The 18,561-nt window shown below is 41.0% G+C and overlaps 1 protein-coding gene across 1 annotated transcript in view; it reads left to right on the top strand.

The window, feature by feature from the left end:
- The window catches only part of stk32c (serine/threonine kinase 32C), a 153,642-nt gene extending 136,323 nt beyond the window's left edge, over positions 1-17,319 (top strand). Inside the window, exons 9-12 of the mRNA XM_074675879.1 lie at positions 339-464; positions 789-917; positions 7,045-7,112; positions 10,892-17,319. Coding sequence (XP_074531980.1) covers positions 339-464; positions 789-917; positions 7,045-7,112; positions 10,892-11,081 — 513 coding nt within the window. The 3' untranslated portion in view covers positions 11,082-17,319. The remainder of the gene's footprint in view (positions 1-338; positions 465-788; positions 918-7,044; positions 7,113-10,891) is intronic.
- Positions 17,320-18,561: the final 1,242 nt, after the last annotated feature.

Here is an 18,561-nt window from a genome sequence, read left to right as displayed (position 1 = left end):
AAATATTAAATGTGGAAGTTTTTATAGGGAGATACTTTCAGGGAAGCCGGGGAGAATTACAAATTTAAGAGAGTATTTTTGGCTCCTTGTTATGTTTGCTTCACCTAACACGGCAACACACAGTCAGGCTGCACTTCTGCTGTCTCCAACTGCACAAAAAAAAGGGAAGCCATTAAATTGATTTCTATTTTTTACCCTCAATTTATTGGGTCTGTTTCACCTCCCAGAGAGAGGAGCCCGGCTGAAAGTGAGGAGAGAAGTGGTAAAGGTGCCGCGACGTTGGTGACACTTCTGTTTCTGTGTGTGTGTGTGTGTGTGTGTGTGTCCCATCCCTCCAGCTCCTGACAGTGAACCCTGAGCATCGTTACTCCAGCCTGTCTGACATGCAGGCTTCTCCCTACCTCGCTGACGTCAACTGGGACGCCGTGTACGAGAAGAAGATGGAGGCCGGATTTGTTCCTAATGTTAGTGTGACAACTTCAGCTCACACACTCACACACACACGCACACATTATAAACACTTAAAAGCACATGCAGGCCCTCCTTGTGTTTGCTCATCGTAATGAGCATGTGTAGCAACTAAATAATGCAAAGGAGACTGGATGCAGCCTCCTCATGGTGTGTGTGGGCACATTAACTTAACTAGCCTCCAGAGCTGTGTGACTACATCCATGTGCTGCACTTTGCAGTCGCACACTCTGTGGTTCTGTGTGTACCACAGCTGATTTATGATTCTGTATCTCAGCGCTAGTGTTTCTCATTATCTCGTGCGCTCCTGCCTCCCACAGAAAGGTCGACTTCACTGCGACCCCACCTTTGAGCTGGAGGAGATGATCCTGGAGTCACGCCCCCTTCACAAGAAGAAGAAGAGGCTGGCTAAGAACAGGTCTCGAGACAACAGCAAGGATTCACAGTCTGTGAGTGACGCCATCCTCTGCACGGAGCTGGTTTTACCAAATGTTCTGGAAAATAGAGGCAGCTGGTTTTACCTCTGAGCTTGTGTTAATGACAACCGTAATAATCAACCTTTAGTCACACAAACTTAGAGATGATGAAGTAAACATCTTAGTTGGAGTTTTGACCATTGCCGTTTTGTTGAGTTTGAGGAAGTGTTGGTAAATAGTGAGCTTCCAAAAATACATACAACTTCCTAAATCATTTGTAGCTTTGCCGAAAATCAACCCCTGATCGACAATCTGTTTGACTTGACAAGAAATTGAGACTGAGACTATGAACTCATTAGGAAACTGAGAAGGCCCATTGGCTGTTTTCCAAATTGTCTACACACTATATATGAACACTGATGTAGGGATTGTGGTATGACTGTTCTGTTTGGTCTGTTTCTAGCTTTGCTGGTTTTCAGTTTTAGAAAGTGGAAGTAAAGTTGATAGAAAAAAAAGGACTTTTCTAAAGCATCAGCTTAAAGTTTGAACAAGTGTATTCAACATGAACTTGAATTTTGAAAAGATGAACAGTTTTGATATAGTATTACCTCTTTTCTGACTGAAAGTGACAAGATCCACCAGCATTTCTTTCACATCACTTCACTTCTAGAGAATAAACTCAATCCCCCAGGATGCTATTCCAATATGTCAGAATGTTACGCAACAATGAAAGGGGATTTGAAATGTAAGGAACACGTTACACACTGGGTGCTGCTATTTTTAACTCCTAGAGTTAGATGACATGAGGAAAGAGAAGAGTCCACGTGCCATAAGCCGAGTCATCACGATGAAGGAAATGAAAATAACATGTTAACTTTTTTTCTCCTTTATTACGAGCTAAGAAATTTTTGTCTTAAGTGGAGAATCAAAAGTTCATTGGCCAGCTCAGATTTAATTTTTATAACATTTTGAATAAAAAATAAAAATAAAAATAAAAATGTAAAATGAAAAAAATAGAAATTAAAAAAAAAAAAAAGTTGTTGTTATCAAAAGTTTGAACAAAAAGAAAATGATACTCACCACAAAATTAGTAAGCAGATGTGTCATTAATAGATAACCGTGCATGACATATACGTTCTTGGTGTAGCCGTGGAATCTTTCTCCCTCTAATCTGTTGTCAGCTGTATGACACTGATCTGCAAGAAAGATCCAAAGGGGGTCCCCAGCCAGAAGCAAAGACTGTTGGGGGGGCCTTGCCGTAATAAAGTTTGGGAACCCCTGCCGCAGACAATTTGAAATATGGACATAGTCTCCGTGACGTCACCCATCTGTTTCTAATAAAGTGAAAAGAAGCCAGTCGTCGGACGTATGACGCAAGCTTTGATCTTCTTTTCTAACAGCTATAGGGTGCCTTTCAGTCACATGAGCTGAGCTGTGTCTCTGATTGGACAATCAGATGATCCTAATAACTTCTAAACTTGTAGAAAAAAATCACCCCCCTCATAGTGTGTGCCAAAAACGAAATTAGCGTTTCAGACCCATGCTGTAAATTTGTCTTTTTAATGCTGTAAAAGTCGGATTTTTTTGGCTTGGTGTGTTTGTGGTGTCTGGTCTTTTCTGCAGCCAGCCTCAAGTGGATTCTCGATGAACAATTTGTAGCACTTATGTATAGGCTTCATTTTTCCAAACCAGATGTTGCTCCTTGGCTGAACCTGAGGATCAACAGCAACAAACAAGATGAGGAACAGCATTAGCACTGTAGATTGGGGAAATCTGTATGCAAGATATACTGGCACGTTGCATACTGAGAAATTTTTCTGTTCCAGTAGGACATCTAGGAACTTTTGGCATACTGCAGATTTCGCTCTTTACATTTTAACCAAATAAGTAGGTACTGCTAGTGAAGTAGGCAGTTTGGAAAAAAGCCTTTGACTTTGATGTAGCCACCTCTCTTTTGGAGTCAACCTCTGCTGGACACAAAACACAAAAACCAGGTTAGGGCTTAAAAACTTATGACAACTGTTGCTCAATGGTGGACTCCACAGTTGGATCTCAAAAACAGCTTCAGCAACAGAAAGACAAAGTTCTGGCTAATTTCCATAAGTGAGTAAGATTTAGTTAACAAAACACCACAATCTGTCCCGAGACCAAGAGTTATTGAATAATGAGAAAAAAAAAGAATAAAAATAACACTTTTTATAAAGTAGGATAAAACTCAAAGGTGTGAAGAAGGTTAAAACTTTAAAAAAAAAAAAAAAACTTACACTTCCAGACCTGATAAGTATTACATACAGAGTTCAAACTTTGAATAAAAACCCTAAACAAATCAAAAACAAACTTCCCAGAAACACAAAAGCTGAACCCTCCAGACCAGCACTACGGGAGTTTGTTGCACTCTGCAAACTCAGATGAGTTTGTAATCTGCATCATCTTTCATTTTTTCTCTTCAGATATGAGATTAAACTGTGAAACGTAGATAACCCCCAGTGTCAAAAGCTGTGTGCTCTGATGAGGAGAGGGAGGAAGACTCTGTGGAGCTCTGACGATGAAGGTGGAATTCAAGATGTCACTGCATCTGTTAAAAGGCTTTTATTCTCTTTGATGGTAGAGAGGGTTATTTTTAGTCCCATTTAAAAGGCTTGTTTACCATTACGCAAGGCCATGATTTGCTGCTTCACCGTTAATGTGATCCTAGTAGCCCTGCATGCACTAGATTAGTGTTATTTCCACCAGCACACACACACACACACACACACACACACACACACACAGACACACAGACACACAGACACACACAGACACACACAGACACACACACACACACACACACACACACACACACACACACACACACACACACACACACACACACACACACACGTCCTGTAGATAATAACCTGCTGCGTACAGTGAAGTGCAGCACATAGATAGTGTACACATGAAGAGACAGGACCAGCAGATAACAATGCAGCTCAGGTTCACCCTCCTCTTCGCTCTGTCACTCCCCGTCAAAAGTGTGTATATTTAGATTGGAGGTGAGCCAAATCCAGCATCTTTGAATTCTGCTGTGCTGTGAAATATCTCACCTGACAACATGAATGACACAACGAACATAAAGAGAGGCTTAGTGCTCGACTCTCGTCGCTGCAGGCATCCAGAGCGTACAGTGATTACAGTAGTTTCTATAGACATCAAACAGGTATTTCCTTCACTGTCATCCTCTGGTTTCTGCTCCTGATCCAAACAGAAAGAGGAGAGAGAAATAAACTCAATCCCCCAGGATGCTATTCCAATATGTCAGAATGTTACGCAACAATGAAAGGGGATTTGAAATGTAAGGAATACCTTACACACTGGGTGCTGCTATTTTTAACTCAGAGAGTTAGATGACATGAGGAAAGAGAAGAGTCCACGTGCCTTAAGCTTATTCATCATGGTGAAGGAAATGAAAATAACACGTAAACTTTTTTCTCCTTTATTACGAGCTAAGAAATTTTGGTCTTAAGTGGAGAATCAAAAGTTCCTTGGCCAGCTCAGATTTAATTTTTATAACGTTTTGAATAAAAAAATTAAGAAATAAAACAAAATAAAAAATTAATAAAATACATAAAAAAATAAAAAGTTGATATTAAAAGTTTGATCAGAAACAAAATGGGAAAGGATCATATTAGAGATCTACCCACCACAAAGTGAGTAAACATCCATGCTAAAACAGACGTGTCATTAATAGATAACTGTGCATGACATATACGTTCTTGGTGAAGCTGTAGAGTCTTTTTCTAGCTGATCTGTTGTCAGCTGTATGACAAGGATCTGCAAGAAAGATCCAAAAGCACAACATTTAATACATGTAACAAAATTGGCTCTTTGTTTTCAAGAGTGGACTGCCATCAGTGGATGAATGTGGTGTGAATGGGAAACTGTTACTTGTAATGGAAAGGTGCTTTGAGTGGTCTGAAGATGAAAGGAAACTGTGTAAACCTGGTGAATGAATGATGAGCACTGTGTGGCTGGGCTTGCACACAAACTTTCACACACTGTTTATTACACCAGACATCAGGTAACCTACTGAACCGGGTCATAGGGATCAAGACTTTATAGCAGGGCGATGAACTAAATGCCCATTGACCCATAAGAGATCACAAGAAACCACGGTTAAAGTTTTCAGCACTGAACTAATCACAGGTAGAAGGACTTGATACTCTGGATGTATTTGTTCAGAGTCAACGCTCTGAACGACATCACAGTAGCCTTCATGATGTCCTACCCCTGCTGTATGCGTTATGCACTCCTGATTTCTGGTTAATGTGGGGAAATACTTAGAATAAGAGTGTATTATCTAGGTATCTGTCCACCTACCTGTCTATGTGTTCGTGCGTACAGTATCTGTTGTACACTGTAAACCCTAAAGTTCAAATTACTCTATGGATTAAGCTATGAAAACTTAAAATTTGTTAGAAAGTTCAATTTACTCAAATGTCTGAGTTTTCAGTGTTGAAACTGATGATTTCAGGGCAGATTTAACTTTTGTTACTGTTTAAGTGAGCACAACTAAAAATCATTAGATTCTGTGACTGTGTTTGTAACCGTGAATGAGGAGGAGACAGTCGATATGAAACCCTGCTGTACTTCTAGACGTGCAGCAGTGGCACAGGTTATCTGTGCTCCACATGACACGGACTGTTTGTGCATCACAGCGTGGACCAGCTGTCTGTGCTCCTTGTAGCATCGATCAGCTGTCTATGCTCTACGTGGTGTGGACTGGCTGTCTGAGTCATAAAAAATATATCTTTTTACACTTAATTTCAAAATTGGCCTAAATAAAATGAGTCCAGTCAAAACTGTTATTTATTAATATATTAACCATTAGGCGCAAACTCCAAAATCAACAGGTACAAGACCCCGTGCCATGGAGCACAGACCGCCAGTCAGTGCCGTGGAGCATAGACAACTTGTGCCCCCTCAAGAGCAATATTTCAATGTACAGCAGGGTCTAATATCTACTGCCTTCCCTCCTCACTCACGGTTACTAAAGTTATGAAACTAGGGTGGATTTTTGTTGTGACGGCGTTTGTAACCATGAGTGAGGAGGGAACACTGTACTTCAAAATGTTATTTAATTTAGTTGTTCAGATCTGCTTCAATTTTTAGTGATTTTTAGGTCACCATTACTTAATTTTTTTGAGGCAATGAGTTTCCGTATTTTTTTGAGTATGGTCAACTTATTTTGTTTTACAGTGATATAAAACATTTCTTAACATTACTGAATATTTCAATTTGTAACAAATTAGCATCAGGTTTATTTGATTAAAGACATTCAGTAGAATGATTTTCCATAATAATCATAACTACTTAAGATGTTGAGTTAAAAGAACTTATTTCATTACTTAGTTTTTTACGGAAACCAGTTTACAAGCATTTTTCAAGTAAACTCAACTTATCCAGGTTTACAGTGTATGATCACAGCGTGTCCATTTAAAAGCCAGAACCTGCCTTCAAACCATTATGATGCTGTGCACACAGAGCTGGAGTCTGTCTCCTCTGCCTCGTTATGTTATATTGAGACATTACTTACAGCAGACAGAAGAAATCCTCTCTGTATTTATGAGAAACAGCCTGTTCCCATCAGACAGTCATCATGACTTCAGACACTGTTATTAACACCAGCTCTGTAACTGTGTGTGTGTGTGTGTGTGTGTGTGTGTGTGTGTGTGTGTGTGTGTGTGTGTGTGTGTGTGTGTGTGTGTGTGTGTGTGTGTGTGTGTGTGTGTGTCTGTGTGTGTGTGTGTGTGTGTCTGTGTGTGTGTGTGTGTGTGTGTGTGTGTGTGTGTCTGTGTGTGTGTGTGTGCGTGCGCTCACACTGCGTTATTACAAAGATTATTAAATTATGAAGCCTTCACTGCTGTTGTCATGGCCTCGAGTGCTTTCGGAAATATGAGCTTCTATTTTTGTCTCAGGCCAAACATCCAATTTGAGGAGACTCACAAACAATTCATGATGAGTTCAAAAAGAGCGAAGGAGGGAAAAGGGGAAATGAGGGAGAAGACATTTTCCCTCAGAGGTCGATCAGCTGACAGATTCATGCTGATGTAAAGAAATATGTGAAGGTCTTAATCATGCTAACGGGGCTGATGATGGTCTGTCTGTTCTCTGCCTGCAGGAGAACGACTACCTACAGGAGTGCCTTGAAGTGGTGCAGCAGGAGTTCATGATCTTCAACCGAGAGAAGTAAGAGAGCGCAGGAGCAGCAGACCGGAGATAACTCGACTAAAAGCAAAGATTCTGTTATGTCTGATAGTGACGCAGGGGGAAAGTCCACATCCTGCTTGTCCAAATGTTAAATAACAGGATTAATACTCACACAGCGTCACAGATAACTGACGCGGCCATGCTATTTTATCAGACTCATGATATAACCTTTTTTTGATAAATGCTTATTTCATCTACAGAAAATTTTGCCTGATCTTTTTTAACTGGATCTAGTGTAACAAATGCAAAGAACCTGTGTCAGCTGCAGAAGTGAAACAGGCTGTAATGACTGCAGCAGTACACTGCAAAAACTGAAATCTTATCAAGTGTTTTTGTCTTATTTTCAGTAGAAAATTCCTTTTTAGACTCAATATGAACCAAATTCACATGACCAATCCAGAAAAATGTCTTGTTTTAAGTTATTTAAGGACAAAAATGAGGTCTGAATTGCTCGTAACCAGTAAAAAAAATCTGCCAATGGAACAAGAGAAAAGTTACTTGTATTAAGACATTGTTCTAGTCTCAAGGAAATGTTTAAGCAATTTTTTCTTGTTCCATTGGCAGATTTTTTTACTGGTTACAAGCCAATCAAACCTCATTCTTGTACTCTGATAACTTGAAACAAGACATCTTTCTGGATTGATAAGTTGAAAGTGGCTCATATCGAGTATAATAAGACCATTTTTACTTTAAAAAAAAAAAAAAAGACAAAAACACTTGATAAGATTTCAGTTTTTTGCAGTGTAGTGACTGTTTCAGTAAACATCAACACGACAGACAGGATCTCTACAGAGACGGATTTTTTTTTGTTCGGATGATCTTTGAACCAGAAGCAGCTGTCACATAGCTCTCCTCAAAGCCACCAGACACTGTTGACACAAAATATATTTTGCCTCATTTTCAAGTTTATAAATTGGAAATTAGATTTTGACTTACTGACTAGTGGGGCGATAATAAAATGCTTAGAGAACAGTCAAATTGAGTTTGAGCTATTTAACAGCCAAGCACTGTCCATGGGTGCGCAGCCTTTTTGACTGATATTTCACATCAGCTTTTCCAACAACAAAATTGTTGACTGTCAAATTGCCTCTGAAATGTACTCGCTTTTCTAACATTTTATTTAACATGTCACTAAAACAAATTACCTTTTAAATATATTTAGTCTCAAAGAGGGGGTATTAAGGCGAGAAAACGTGCAGCTTTTTTACTTTTAAACACTCCACATGGCGTGTGTTACCAAACTGCAGAGGGCAGTGTATCCCAACTGCACATCTACCTCAGTACTAAATAGAGAAGTTGTTTACACTGCTTACAACATGTTTTTGCCTATTCCTCTTCTCTGCTGTGTTTGACTTCAGGAATCGTTCATCACACAGTTATCTTTGTGTGATGAATCCCATAAATGCCAGTATCTTTTGCTCTTGGGACACCAGGGGCTCTAATGTGTTCACATGTGAAAGTTAGAAAGTTTTGGAGATTTTCCATGTGAAAAGGACCATGCTAGGGGATGAGGCTGCTAAAATGACGTCATTCATCCGCACAAAGCCAGGTGGACCTCGCAGACACGCTTACCCATCAAAAACATAGACATGAAGTGGCAAAGTTGACCGTTCATACTAAACTTTTGCAGCTTTCCAAACCGCAACACATTCACATGTGTTATAATTTCCAGAATCTGTCTGTGAACTGATCTAAGGCTAAAAAACAAACTAAAAGCTAAAACTGGCCTTCATGCTGAAATGATGAAATCACCACAAAAGGATTCCCTAACTGTTTTGTGACACAGTGACCTCAAACATCAAGGTCTGCTTAGCCTCCAGCGGGCTGGCCAATCAGAGGTAAGGGGGGCTTGTGGAGCAGGGAGCCCTCTTCACCTTCTGATCCTTAGTCTCCGCACACTGACGTAAATTACTTTTAGCGAGACAGTGTTTGTTTGGGAAATAAATGGAGATCAGATCTAAACAAATTTTCTTTGTGCAAGAAATCTTTTTACTGGATACAACGCGCCGAGGTAAGGTATTAATCAGTACATGTACATAGCCCTACGGTTTGAAATGTGACATCAAGCCGGCTATATGTTAGCGACATCAGCAGCCCAGTGCTCCAACGTATTTGTAGGCTAACGGGACGACGAGTAAACACTGTCGGTTTGTAAGGAGTTTAGTAGCTGTTTATATTTAGCGCAGCTGGCAGTGTGGTGCTCTAAGACATATCTGTAATGTGTTACGTTAGTGAATTCTGGTTAGCTATGTCATCTACCAATCAGAGCTAATGTAACCTCACTCTTCATTTTATTGATAGACTCTCAAGTTTGAACAGACCACTGCAGAATAACTGCTGACTGTGGGTTGGAATAAACATTATCACAAACAGATTAGCCCCTGTGTTGTAAAGTGCTACAGCCCGAGCTAAAGGCTAATTAGCATTTAGCTGGGGCTGTAGCACTCTTCTGTTTATCTTTCTTCTGCTCTTCTGTCCTTTTTCTGGCTGACAGTTACGCTCCTGTGTCCACCATCACTACAAAGTTAGTTATAGAAATCGTTTTTAGCAGAGAAAAACACAGCATCTCTTCTCACTTCTCAACTTCATCAGCCAGCGTGATTTTGTCACAGAGACCAAGAGGTGCTGTAAATCAGTCCGGTCCTGGTTGACCCAAACTGGAAGCTAAGAAGTAGCTATTTAAAATAACCTGTAACCAGCAATATTATCGCTGACGATCTCATTTTAAAGTGTCGATTACAATCAGGTATATATCTAGAAGAGAGACTTTTCAGGATTACTTAGAAACTCCTCACAGCCCCTTTAAAGAGAGAGTAGATAATAGTGAGGCTGAAATATGGGTTTTCTGAAACAGGCTTAATGTTGAGCTCATTTAAAAAAAAACTACAGGAGTACCAGAAGGGCAGATTAAAGCCTAAAAAAGCACAATACCTCCTCTTTAAATATGTGTCCTGTTTTAAATTGCGCAACAAACACAGCACTCCTTACCAAAAAAATAACCAAATAAGAAGCATCCCAGTGGGGCGCCTGCTTGGCCTGGTAGAGGTTAAACATGTAATGATTAGTTAACAACCCCCATACCAAACATGAGTGTTGCTGGTCTGACTCTGCCTCAGTAGATTTATTTTTTTCGTAATTGCATGATTTAGAGACAACACAATATTTTGTGATACATATTGAAACTAACTGAGGCAGTTTGCACATAAATGACTTTATGTTGTCTCCTTGTATTAAAGAGAACGATGTCACAGTCGTTTTTTTGGCTGTGAAAAAATTCATGGTGATGAATCATTTACGATTGGACGAGGTCTATCCTTCTTGAAATGCTGCCAGACACAATTTTGTACTTTAACAGAAAGAAAATCCCATTCAAGGAAGAAGAAGCTTTTGCATATATGGGTAACACATTTACAGCATGATCACTGACTGTGAGGTCTACAGACATGTCTGTGGTTATCTGTGGTGTACAAAAGGAGGAATGTGAGATCAGTGCTGCTCTAAATTATTGCCTCATTCATTATTGACTGAGATCTTTCTGTTTGGCAAATGCCTTATGATTCTTATTGCTCTAATTCATGCTTCTATTCATAACGGAGGACATAATGTGTAGAATTATGCACAGCAGAGATGGACACTTCACTCTCATTTAATCTGATTAAATCTGCTTCTTATGTGTTTCATTTTGCAAATCTTCTGAGAACCAAATGTGATGAAACGGAGAGAAATCTGAACAGACGTGTGTTTGTCATCTGTGTCAGGTTGAAAAGGCGTCTGGAGGAAGGTCAGTCCGAGGCAGGGGGCGATGATGCCAGCGGAGATGGCGACGGAGAGGCTGAAGCCGGAGCAACAGATGATGACGCTCCTGAACCAGAACCTGATCCAGAGCCAGAGTCCTCGTCTAAGCTGAGCATGTGCGGCTCCGTTTGCTCCTCCCCCGGCAGCTGCTAGCTAGCGTCACATCGCCTCACAGTGACGCTCTCAGGCCTCTCTGTGCCACGCCAACAGATCCGATTTCTCCTCTCTCCTCTGTCGTAGCCCGGAGGAGGAAACTTAACGCACAGCAGGACCCAACATGGCCCCCATCATTTAGCAACCTTCGTTTGTTTTTGTTTATTTTTCAGTAGCATCCTTCCAGTAAGGCATGAATAAAGCAGAGCACCCCGCCTTCTTTTCTGTCCACCATCGACTAAGCTCTAACTTCTATGCAATGTTACAGAATATAGCATGAGAAATAAGGTACAGGAGGTGTTGATCCCGAGCAGAATGCTCCACAAGCATGACGACATCCTCAGCAATAGCAGCTTTTTCTTTAGGGGATGGGGGGTTGTTGGTTTTTGTGAGGACACCCTCTCAGCCTTCCTGTTCTGAATCTGATGGGGACGACTGAATAATTCAGAGCAGGCAGGCACTCAGTCTGTGTTTGTGTCTTCACTCCCCCTCTCAGACTCTTTCATGTCACAGTCGTTCCTCGTTTTCTCCTCCTGTTCCTGCAGCTTGGAGACACACCGTCAGATGCTGCTTTCATGTTATCTGTTCATAATAATCAGTGTTAGTTGGAGGGATTGTTCAGGGTTCCTTTTATGTGGGGTTGTATGATGTCTTAGTAATCGCAAGTCTGTTACTGGCAGTAGATGGTGATCAACATGACCCCTGTTTGGAGAGTCAGGCCTAAGCAACAACACAGAGGAGAAGTTTTATACTGTGGAGCTGGTTTAGCTCAGCTGGTAGAGTCTGAGCCTCAGGGCAGAGTCCTCACACATCAGCTGGAAACTGGAGGTTTGACTTCCCCGACCCCCTTTCCCTCTCAGTGGGGTCCTGTCTTTCTTTAGCTGTCTTAGTAATAAGGGCAAATGGCCAAATATATATAACCTCTAAGAAATCATGGGTCACACTGACATAAGTAATTATGCGACCCTGAAAAAGGAAACTACGCACACAGTGTGAATGAAACTTTTGTCTGATTATATGAATATTGACAAAACATAGTTTAAAAAAAATCTGGGTATAGAAACATTACATCCCTAAAATCTAAACATCCTTTAAGTGTTTTGTGAGATTGTTTAAACAGAACTAGGAAAGCACTCAGAGAGCACAGACCTCCACCAAGCATATTGTGATGATCACCAACACTTTAGTCCTACTTTAATGTTATACTCCCTTTCAGCAGACTGTCTGCTACAATTTGGTGTTAGTTGCAGGTTTGTACAATAGTTTGTTTCCTGACAGTGTTGAAAATTATGATGACCCAGTACATATTTCATATTCCAGATCTTAGTATCCAGAATATTGCCAGAATCTGGTTCGTACTTTTACGTGTGTCAGAATGTATGGTGACCTTGTCTTGTATTGTTTTGCAAAGCAATCTGACCATTTATCGTGGAGTTATATACACATATGGTGAAAATGTCCCTATCTCACAATGATAAAGAATCCTTTAAAAAATCCTGGATCCAGATGGTGATCCAAATCACCTCCAAAATTTAATCACTTCTTCCTTATCCCATTTGGGGGTGGTGTGGGTGCTCCAACTTAAAAGTTGGAAATTCTGCCCTCAGGGGGTGTTCCAGCTGGGCGTTCCCACTAGGAACTAGGAAATTCCAACTTTCGAGTACAAATGGAACGCAGCATCAGACCTTGGACTGTAAAAAAAAAAAAAAAAAAGATGGACACCATCTTGCTCCGACCCCTGAAATCAGGTTGCCCCAAAACTGCTCCCCCTGGTGGCTGACTGCAGTATAGGTTAAAAAAAAAAAAACATCTCCCCAGTCATTCCAGATGCGCTGTGGTCAAACTTTAAAAAGAATAAAACACCTCACAGAAATGTTTCCCACATCCAACTGTTGTGGTGATTTGAATAAATTATTTGGCTGCCTTGTGTTCAAGTCCTCTTTTGCCTAAAAAGTTCTTTTTTATTAGCTCTAAGAGGTAAAAACAAAGCTCTCTGTCCAAAGGGAGAGTCAAGAAGAGATTAGACTCTTAAAAGAAAAAAAATCAGATGTTTTTGTCACCCAGTTTCACTCAGATTCTCTTTGAGTCCCTTTTAGCCTTTACTGCGCAGACTCTGGCTGCACAATGGTGGCGCCTGTGATGGGGGTATTTTGGCTTCAAAACTGTACAATGGTAAAAGGCAGAGCCACGCTATCCACTCTTTATACAGTCTATGGTTAAAACACAAATGCTTAAAACACCATGGTTTGGAGCCCTCCCTCAGGGTCAGCACTCCAGCAGTTTCGCTTTAGCTTAGCTTCTCTAAACGGGGGCCATGTTAGCTGTTTCCTCCTGCATGAAACACAAGAACTGATAAGTTTTAATGGTCCCTCATACAACCCTGGGACCCTGACTCAATCCCTCTCTACAGCCACACTGTAGCCATGGATGCATTTTCAGAAACGTTGCCTAACCAATTTTTTTCAATCTGCCTCTTTTAGGATGATATCTTACTTTTAGGGGAATAGTTCAGAAATGGGAAAAGCTTTTGTGTTGTCTGTTATTGTTTCCTCATTATTAGTATTTCAGCCCCATGCTCTGCTTGATTCAGACACTCTGCTGTACCTCTGACCACTGACAGTCACATGTGATAAGGATCCATTAGAAATCTCTTTAACTTCACTCCTCCTCTCTTTAAGTGCTCCGTTAGTAGCTGAGACTCATCATCTCCCTGCCAAGCTTGTTTTGGGGCTGTATTACACGTGTAGCTGTTGGTACTTTATGAGCTAGTCTCTTCCTGTTATAGTGATAGTGCTACATTTAAGGTGGCACCATTAATCCCAGTGTGAACACTTGGGAACATGTAGCAGAAGTCCACCTTTAAACCCTAAGGCCTAATACAATTTAAAACCATGTAAATAGCAAACAGTGTAGGTACTTAAACTCTCCACAGTTTTATGTGGGACTGCGACATACAAAGTTAAAGAAGAGCGGTGTGAAGCTCGGGCTGCTTCGTTCTGCTCTTCTTTCCAAGTGTGCAGGCACAACTTGTGGGCAGAATATGCCAAAGCTTTTCTACCATTTGCATAACCATTTCTAAGGAACTTTGAGTGTGTGAATGTACGTCTTTTTCCCAGTATAACATAAAGTCAGTGTTCCTTCTGCAAGTGAAATCATTTATATGATCATATTGTGATTATGTATAAAGTATCTATTTCAGGTGGGGGTGGTGTTAAGGTTAAAGTTACACATTTTGGGAAATTCATTCTGTTTCTTTCTTAACAAGAACTAAAGAGAAGCAGTCAAGTCAGAGCTGAGAGACAACTTGTCAAAATTTACACAAAGTCTAAAAGCAGTTTGTCTGTACGTAGGTTCAAATTCACCTAAAATGACCCTCACACCTTTGCGCATATTGTAATCTGATGTATCTCTCTTCTTCTAACATAATTCGACTTCATACGTGGTCAGGGAAGCTTATAATCCTTCATGTTCCTTCTTCACACAATATTGATCTATTTGAAATGTCATACACATGATCACAGTTTACCCCTGAACACATTCATTTGTTAAATTTATATGCCATTGTTGGTGCCTTCACTATTAATTTTACCTTAGTATGGATCTAATCAGGCCCAGACTGTAAGCATACATGTATAATCTGAAGCATAGAAAAATGTAGCACTGTTTTTTTAAAAACATACTTGAGTTTTGGCTTTAATCATCATCTAACCTGTGAAATTTGTAGCAGATCGAACATTGTATGTAAAAGTAAGTACTATTTATTTCCACGAGGTGGCGCTATGGCAGTAGAAGAAAAATCTGCATATAGAGGTGGATTGTGATCATGTGTATGAACAATCCAGGAGTTAAAACAATTTCCTGTTTCATCAAAGTTTGACCAAAGGGCAACATCCGGTTTGTAAAAATAAAGCCTATGCGGAAGTGCTAAAAGTCGCTGTTTGCTGAGAATCCGCTTGAGGCTGGCTGCAGAAAGACCAGAAGTCACGTACACATCCAGCTATAAAAATGGACCTCTACGGCATTAAAAAAAACTATTTACAGCCTGGTTCAAAAAACAGCTTGGGTCTAAAACACTGATTTCACAATTCGCACACACTGTACGGCGAGTGAATTTTTTTCTTACTTGGAGGTTTAGAAGTTATTAGGATCATTTGATTTTCCAATCAGAGGCACTGCTCAGGTCACATGACTGATGGGCGTCCTGTAGCTGCTCGGAGAAAAACTCACAGCTGGCGTCATAGTGAACAAGGCTGCGTCCGTGGATTGGCATCATTTTACGATCTTAGTAACAGACGGGTGACGGAGAGGCTACGTCCATGTTTTATACAGTCCATGACGGGGATCTCAAACTTGTGCCATGGATGGCCAAGAGGCTGCAGGTTTTCTTTCCAATCAAAAACTCCACCAGCTGATTTCACTGATTAGCCCCTGCTCTCTGCTTTAAGGTGAGGTAATCAGTGAAATCAGCTGATGGAGTTTTTTGTTGGAAAGAAAACCTGAAGCCTCGTGGCCCTCCATGGCGCAAGTTTGAGATCTGTGGTCTATGAGTTTGACATGCTGCCAGGAACACAGCCCTCAATGAATACTCACAGTGTCAACACTAATGCTTCCTGGATGAAGACTTTGCTGACCACGTATGGGTTCTTTATGTTCAACAAAATATGAGCGATACATCAACGAGTAAATGAAACTTGTAATTTGAAGAGGGCTCTTTGGTTTTAGGCACGTGTTTGTGTGCAGGTGTGTTGAGCCTGGATCGTTCATGTAAATTTTAGCCCTCCTCGAACGTTAACCATGAGATTCAAAAGGATTTAACATTTTTGGGAAATTGCCAAAAATAAGCCCTTGACTTTGACACTCAGGATTGCTACACACTAACACATTATTTTGTCCAAGGCTAGAACTCTTCCCCATAACATTAATGATTGGACTTTGTGCCCAAAAGCAGACACACTTTTTCCAGATGAGCTGATCCAGTGTCACTTCTTTGTAGATATTTCCATTCCATGCTAAGCTAGGCTAACTGCCTCCCACCTGCTGCACAGATAGCTAACGCAGAGACTTAGGAACTGGTTTCACTCTTATCAACCCCTCTACGTAAGAAAAGAAAAAGGTGTATTTCCCAAAATGTGTCTAAACAGAACAATTAGAGTAAAAAGCTTCTTTAAAGGGAAACAAAGCGGCATCGTGAAGTCCACTAAATTTAAACCTATATGACGACTGAAGTCTGAAGCCCTGTGCTTTTTCTGCATGAACCTTTACAGTATAAGCTTGTTTTTGCTAAAGCCTGGAGCTTGAGCCTGATTGGCTGATCTGTGCATGTACAAGCTTCGGGTGACAGCACACCTCAGTGCTCACCTGACTATAGACTCAGACTGTACCTGGCCTGCATTCATGTTTCTGGACAGTGAGTTTTGTGAACTTTAATCTGTACAAAAACCGTATAAATCCAGTGTTCTATGGATGGCATGATATTTTTAGATGATATGCAGAACCTTTGGCATCCTGTGAGTGTCTTAACGCTTTGGTTACGTATTCTTCAGGCTCGTACCCGTGCTGGGGGAGTGGAATGAGGTGTGTGTGATGCTCTGTTGTGAGTTAAGTGTCTCTCTGTTGTCTCTGCAGCAAAGAAAGAATATCTTAAACTGGGACAGGTTTTTAGCTTCACCCTGAAACAGAATTTGCTGCAGTATTAAAAAGCTGAATGTCTCCAATAGTGGAAAAGAAAGCTCAGATATTTCTAACACTCATCAAACCAGTCTGCTTTATACTAACCATTTGTAAAACACTGATTTTGACAGTCACAGGAGGTTACATCACTTATCTGCATTTTCTTGACCAGACCATGCTTGCAAACCTCCCCGTCATGTTTCTTTCTGTGTTATTGTTCTGGATGCCATTAGGTGTTTCAAAATAACGGCATTGTGCTCGTGTTTGATCAGCAGCAGCATGTCTCCTATTCTCCGCTGGATGCTCTCGAGGCGTCACATTACAGTAGATGTCTTAACTCGTGGATTACAGTCTGAATCTCAGTGCCCTGGTGAGAAAACAGATCAAGCAGGAGAAAAATGTGATTTATGATGCCACTCTTTTCCTCCTTGTGATCCTATTTTGCATAATGTACTCGTGCTGCAGGATATTTTTACGGGGAGTCGGTGAAGCCTTGTTACTGTACCAACTGAAATTGCTCCGTGTGATCAAAAACATGCTGCTTTAACTGCTTTGATAAAGAAATAAATCTCCTTACAGTAACTTAGTGTCAGTCTCTTTCATTTTCCACAAAAACACACTCTGAAGGCTGCAGAGAGCAGGCGGATTGAGATCTGGGGACTGTGGAGGACATTTGAGTACAGGGAACTCATTGTCATGTTGAAGAAACCAGTCTGAGATGATTCCAGCTTTATGACATGGAGCGTTATCCTGCTGGAAGTAGCCATCAGAAGATGGGTACACTGTGCTCATAAAGGGATGGACATGGTCAGCAACAATACTCAGGTAGGCTGTGGACTTAAAACCATGCTCAGTTGGTACTAAGGGGCCCAAAGTGAGCCAAGAAAATATCCCCCCCACCATTACACCACCAGCAGCAGCCTGAACCGTTGATACAAGGCAGGATGGATCCATGCTTTCATGTTGTTCACGCCAAATTCTGACCCTACCATCTGAATGTGGAGCAGAAATCCAGACTCATCAGACCAGGCAACGTTTTTCCAATCTTCTATTGTCCAGTTTTGGTGTTGCTGTGTGAATTGAAGCCTCAGTTTCCTGTTCTTAGCTGACAGCAGGGTCACCCGGTGTGGTCTTCTGCTGCTGTAGCCCATCTGCCTCAAGGTTGGACGTGTTGTGTGTTCAGAGATGCTCTTCTGCAGACCTCGGTTGTAACCAGTGGTTATTTGAGTTACTGTTGTCTTTCTATCAGCTCCAACCAGTCTGTCCATTCTCCTCTGACCTCTGGCATCAACAAGACATTTTGTCCCACAGAACTGCTGCTCACTGGATATTTTCTCTTTTTGGGACCATTCTCTGTAAACCCCAGAGATGGTTGTGGGTTGAAATCCCAGTAGATCAGCAGTTTGTGAAATACTCAGACCAGCCCGTCTGGCACCAACAACCACGCCACGTTCAAAGTCACTTAAATCACCTTTCTTCTCCGTTCTGATGCTTGGTTTGAACTGCAGCAGATCGTCTTGACCATGTCTACATGCCTCAATGCACTGAGTTGCTGCCATGAGATCGGCTGATTAGAAATTTACATTGATGAGCAGTTGGACAGGTGTGCCTAATAAAGTGGCCGGTTAGTGTATATATATATGTATATATATCAACAGTATGCGTGAAATCACGCATCAACCTCTGAAGGATGATTAAAGTACAACATATTTTTGCCATGAAACTGTTCAACACTTTAGGGTTTAACTGATAAAACTTTATTTCTTCCAACCACCAGCAAAAGGACCAGACCACATTAATATCTGAAGAT

The sequence above is a fragment of the Halichoeres trimaculatus genome, unplaced genomic scaffold, assembly GCF_033239565.1.
Source record: "Halichoeres trimaculatus isolate MK-OKI-2021-1 unplaced genomic scaffold, fHalTri1.1 fHalTri1_scaffold_8, whole genome shotgun sequence".
NCBI lineage: Eukaryota > Metazoa > Chordata > Actinopteri > Labriformes > Labridae > Halichoeres > Halichoeres trimaculatus.
This window is presented reverse-complemented; position numbering and strand designations above follow the sequence as displayed.